Source organism: Galeopterus variegatus, unplaced genomic scaffold (assembly GCF_000696425.1).
Source record: "Galeopterus variegatus unplaced genomic scaffold, G_variegatus-3.0.2 Scaffold12549, whole genome shotgun sequence".
NCBI classification, from domain to species: Eukaryota; Metazoa; Chordata; class Mammalia; order Dermoptera; family Cynocephalidae; genus Galeopterus; species Galeopterus variegatus.
The window spans coordinates 14240-19119 of record NW_007738660.1 but is presented as its reverse complement, the minus strand read 5'-3'; the positions used below and the strand labels follow the sequence as shown (position 1 = coordinate 19119).

General features: G+C 36.0%; 1 protein-coding gene across 1 annotated transcript; it reads left to right on the top strand.

Annotated features, from left to right (window-relative positions):
- The first annotated feature begins 187 nt into the window (after positions 1-187).
- Positions 188-1085, top strand: LOC103581204 (olfactory receptor 52N5-like). The gene is given in 2 exon segments (XM_008563092.1): positions 188-219; positions 221-1085. Coding segments are annotated over 2 exon segments (897 nt in total).
- Positions 1086-4880: the final 3795 nt, after the last annotated feature.

The window sequence follows — 4880 nt, the reverse complement described above, 5'->3', positions numbered from 1 at the left end:
TATTCAGTAAACTCTTTATATTCATAGTCATTATTATTCAAAATTGTTGGTTCTATTATGAATGCAATTTTATTGCAAATTTAAGTTTGTATTTATAACGAAGATGAGAATCCAATTTCTATTTCTTAATTTCCTCTCTTCAGGATACAGACTTCTGGAAAAAGAAGGTTCATCTATTAAATTAGTTATGCCGATTTCCAACAATTCCTGTGTGGCCCCAATCTTTTATTCTTAATGGAATTCCTGGTCTGGAAAGATTACACGTATGGCTCTCCCACCCACTCTGCACAATGTATATCATCTCCCTTGTGGGAAACCTTGGCCTTGTGTACATCATTTACTACGAAGAGTCCTTACATCGTCCAATGTATTTCTTTCTGGCCATGCTCTCCCTCATTGACCTCCTTACCTGCACCACCACCCTACCCAATGCACTCTGCATCTTCTGGTTCAATCTCAAAGAAATTAACTTCGCTGCTTGCTTAGTCCAGATGTTCTTTGTCCATAGGTTAACAGGTGTGAAGTCTGGGGTGCTCATGCTCATGGCTCTGGACCGCTACGTGGCCATTTGCTACCCCTTGTGGTATGCTACCATACTCACTAACCCCGTCATTGCCAAAGCTGGGGTTGCTACCTTCCTGAGGGGTGTGCTGCTGATGATTCCTTTCCTATTCTTGGTCAAGCGTTTGCCCTTCTGCAGAAGCAATATCATCGCCCATACCTATTGTGACCACATGTCTGTGGTAAAGTTATCCTGTGCCAGCACCAAGGTCAATGTCATCTCTGGTCTGATGGCTGCCCTCCTGATTGGAGTGTTCGACATTTGTTGTATATCCATGTCTTACACTATGATCATTCAGGCAGTGGTCAGCCTCTCCTCCACAGATGCTCGGCAGAAGGCCTTCAGCACCTGCACTGTTCATATATCTGCCATCATCATCACATATGTCTCAGCACTCTTCAGTTTATTTACCCACCATTTTGGGGGACACACCATTCCCCCTTCTCTTCACATTATTGTGGCTAACCTGTACCTTTTTCTTCCTCCAACTCTAAAGCCCATTGTTTATGGGGTAAAGACATAACAGATCTGAGACAGTGTTACAAAGTTTTTCCAGGGTCAGAAAGCTGCAAGTTGATACAAGACAATTGAAATTAGATAGAAGAGAGAGAGAGACCAGTGAAACATAGTAAAGAAGGTCATGTGTGGAATCTTGCACTCACTCTTGTGTGGTATACATTTTTTTAAAATCTCTCCCCGAGTATGTTTTCCATTACTACATTGGGGAAATTTATACCTAATTCTGAATTTACATCTTCCCTTATTTTTTTTCCCTATCGTGAGTTTGTTTTAAAATTGAAATTAATTTAAATGTTTGTAATTGATAAGTAAAATTGAACATACTTATCATGTAAAACATGATGTTATGTGATATATAAATATATATGAATATGTCTCCAATATACACACACACATTGTGGAAAGGATAAATATAGTTTCTGTCATAGAAGCAGAGTGTGGAATGGTGGTTTTCGTCACTATACTTCTAAATAAGTCATTGCTATGTGCTCACAACAACTTGCCTGTAATGTTTCCATTTAAGATATTTTCTTACCCTTTTTGGGAGTCCCTAAGTTTCTTGTCTATGTTGATAATCCTCTTTATAGTTAAGAATAAAATGTTTTTCAGAACATTTTCCAGCTTGGTCAGTTTTTGAGGCTAACATTCAGTTGATAAATCAATTTTAAGAAACATGGGTTTTTTTTTGTTTTTTTTTTTTTTGTTTTTTTGTATATTCAATTTAGGAAATATCTAATGTCACCCCAGCTCTTTGAATTGACACACAAGTCTTATTTACTTGAAGGCTTATATACTCTATGAGTCACAATGCCAGAACTATTTGATATGTGGTGTGGCTTACCAGTTGAATTCCAACTAATTGATAAAATGATTGATGATTCATTCATTCACTTATGCTTTATTTGTTCATTCTTTTATTTTCCATATTAGTGGATATTATTAGCTGAACTAAAGCCAAAATAGACATATTCCCTCTTCCTGGTGGCCACATACACGTTATTACCACAATACATTTATAATAAGTTTATTTGTTTATTTAACACCAAAATATGTTGTCTTTGAAAGCACTGGATATATCTTTAATTTCAGGTTCTAACATAAAGGAAATCAAAAGGTATAAATACAGCAAATATTTTTATTAATTATTTTATTTATTATGAATATTCATGAGATACAAAGAAAATAAAAAATAAAAACAAAAAAATAAAAATAAATAAAAATAAGTTAATTGCTTTCAGAAGGAGAGAACAAACCTAAGGATACTAGAGATGTGGGGGAGAGAAGTGATAGGTCAGGTAAAAGGCATAAAGAAATATCATGATTTGTAAGAATGAATATGCTGATAATAAACTTTAAAATTAAAAAAAAAGCACTTCTAATATAAAAAAATAAAAATATTTTTTAAAAACCCAAAGATGCACGATTTAGAGAGATTTCTTTTTTTCTCGATTATTTTGTAGTGATTGTAAATCTTGGAAGTGGAAACTAATCTCATTTAAATTTTTATCAAACAATGGTTTGTTGCTTTTATTTTACTGTTTTTGAATGATTTAGGAATAAAGATTGCTATTTCTTTAAACAAAAGTACCATGGACAATTTAAAATCATGAACACATAGCTTTTGGGATTTAAAAATTAAATAAATAATAAATAAATAAATAAATAAATAAATAAATAAATAAATAAATACAACAAATATTTATTAAATGGCTAAATGAATGAGTATACATTCGTTTAGGCCCCATATTAGGTACTAACAATTGGAACACTGTAGACATTCCCCTTGTCAGAAAAAAGCTCACAGTCTAGTTGGGATTTGAAATATCGATAAACACATGTTGAATTGAGTGCTACACTAATAGTCTTACAGAAGGTGGGGAAGAGTAAGGAAGCCAACTCAAACTAGATAGGAAAGGGAGCAGCTATGCTTACTGGAACGTCTTCTTAGCAGGAGATAAAAAAGTGAATGAAAATTTAGTCACTCAAGTAAACAAGTATGCACACAATTAGATTATAGCATAGAAGAACAAAATAACAGAGTTTTTCACAAGTCCTAAAAAGAGCCCAGAAAATAATCCTCTAACTTTGGGAAAATTAGAAAGCCACAGAGTGATGGCATTTAAAACAGGATGCAAATGATAAGAAAAAGCCTATTTATCAAGGAGACAGAGTTTTATTTCTTTTTCCAGTCAAGGTAATATATTGCCTGGCGGCCGAATCCCTTCAGACCATGTGCATTCCATTTATAAACACATTTATAATGAGGGATTTATGCACCTATTGTCTTAAAAATTTTATATATCAGCAAATAGAAGAGGTATTAAAAGCAGATACATATTTGCTCAATGATTATTAAAGAATTATGCTGAAAATATACAGGTAAAAGCAACAGTCACAGATTTTTAAAGAATGGCATTTTAGTAAACATCATATTATAGAACGCTATGCAGGCCAGTTTACTCATTAAATTAAAAAATATGTATAATATGTATTTTAGCCCTCAAAAATAATAAATGCAATATGGTATGTAAAATACCTATTGTGGGGCCGAGCCCGTGGCGCACTCGAGAGAGTGCGGCGCTGGGAGAGCAGCAGCGCTCCTGCCACGGGTTCGGATCCTATATAGGGATGGCAGCTGCACTCACTGGCTGAGTGCGGTGTGGCCAGTCTCAATAAAACAAAACAAAACAAAAAACCCCCATCATTTTGGGGCCGGCCCGGTGGCGCACTGCTACAGTGCGCTGCTTGGGGGTGCGGCGACGCTCCCGCTGAGGGTTCGGATCCCACATACAGACCAGCTGCTCACTGGCTGAGTGAGGTGCGGGTGCAACACTGAGGGTTGTGATTCCGTTGCCGGTCCCGGTCCGGTACGGGCGTGACACTGAGGGTTGCGATCCGTTGCCGGTCACGAAAAAAGACAAAAAAGGGAAAAAAACAAAAACAAAAAAAACACCTATTGTGTTTTTGAATATTGTCTTATTTCTCATCAGCTACTTAGTGATATTGGGTCTTTTTTTTATATTGAATAAAATTGCCCATGAAGAATACTGTTGGCATAATACATGAATAATGCCTAAAACTACCGGGTATGTGAAAAAGCCTTAGATGTACTCTTTCCACTGTAACCTTTCAGCTCAATCATATTTTTTTCTGGCTTTCTGATCATCGGTAGTCTATCTCCAGCTTCCTCCACTTTTACCTCTAGAATAACTAATACAACTGTTGTTGAAGTGTTATACATGGGCCCCTGAGGACTTGAAGACTGTTGGAGGTATCTGTGAAGTCACAACAAATTTCATTGTAATACTAAAACATTCTTTCCCTTTTAAGTTTTATTCTCTTATCCATATACAGAGGCTTTTTCAAGTGTCCTCCTGATGTATAATAATATTGCATTATAAGCTATGTCAGCATTTGGAAGGTCCGCATAACTCAGTGAGTCAATATTTACAAGCATGAAAAATGCTTGATGTTACAAAGTGATTAATTCAAGTGCAAGATATACCAATGGAGTTTTAATGCAAAAGCATACCTGTCCCAACCCACGGGATATTCAACACAGACCCTGGAGGGGGGAGTGGGAATGGGATGGAAGCAAGAGACGCGAGAGATGGGAGACAAGACAGTATTCTGATCAAGTCTCATTTATTGATTCTTAGGTTACATCTTATATAGGAAAAAGCAGGCATATTGTAAGGAGTTAGGAATGCAGGAATACGATAAGATCTTGAGAAGAAACAAAGTCAGAAAATCTCTGATGCAAAGAAGCCCCCAATCTTTACAAGAAAGCAGAAACTTG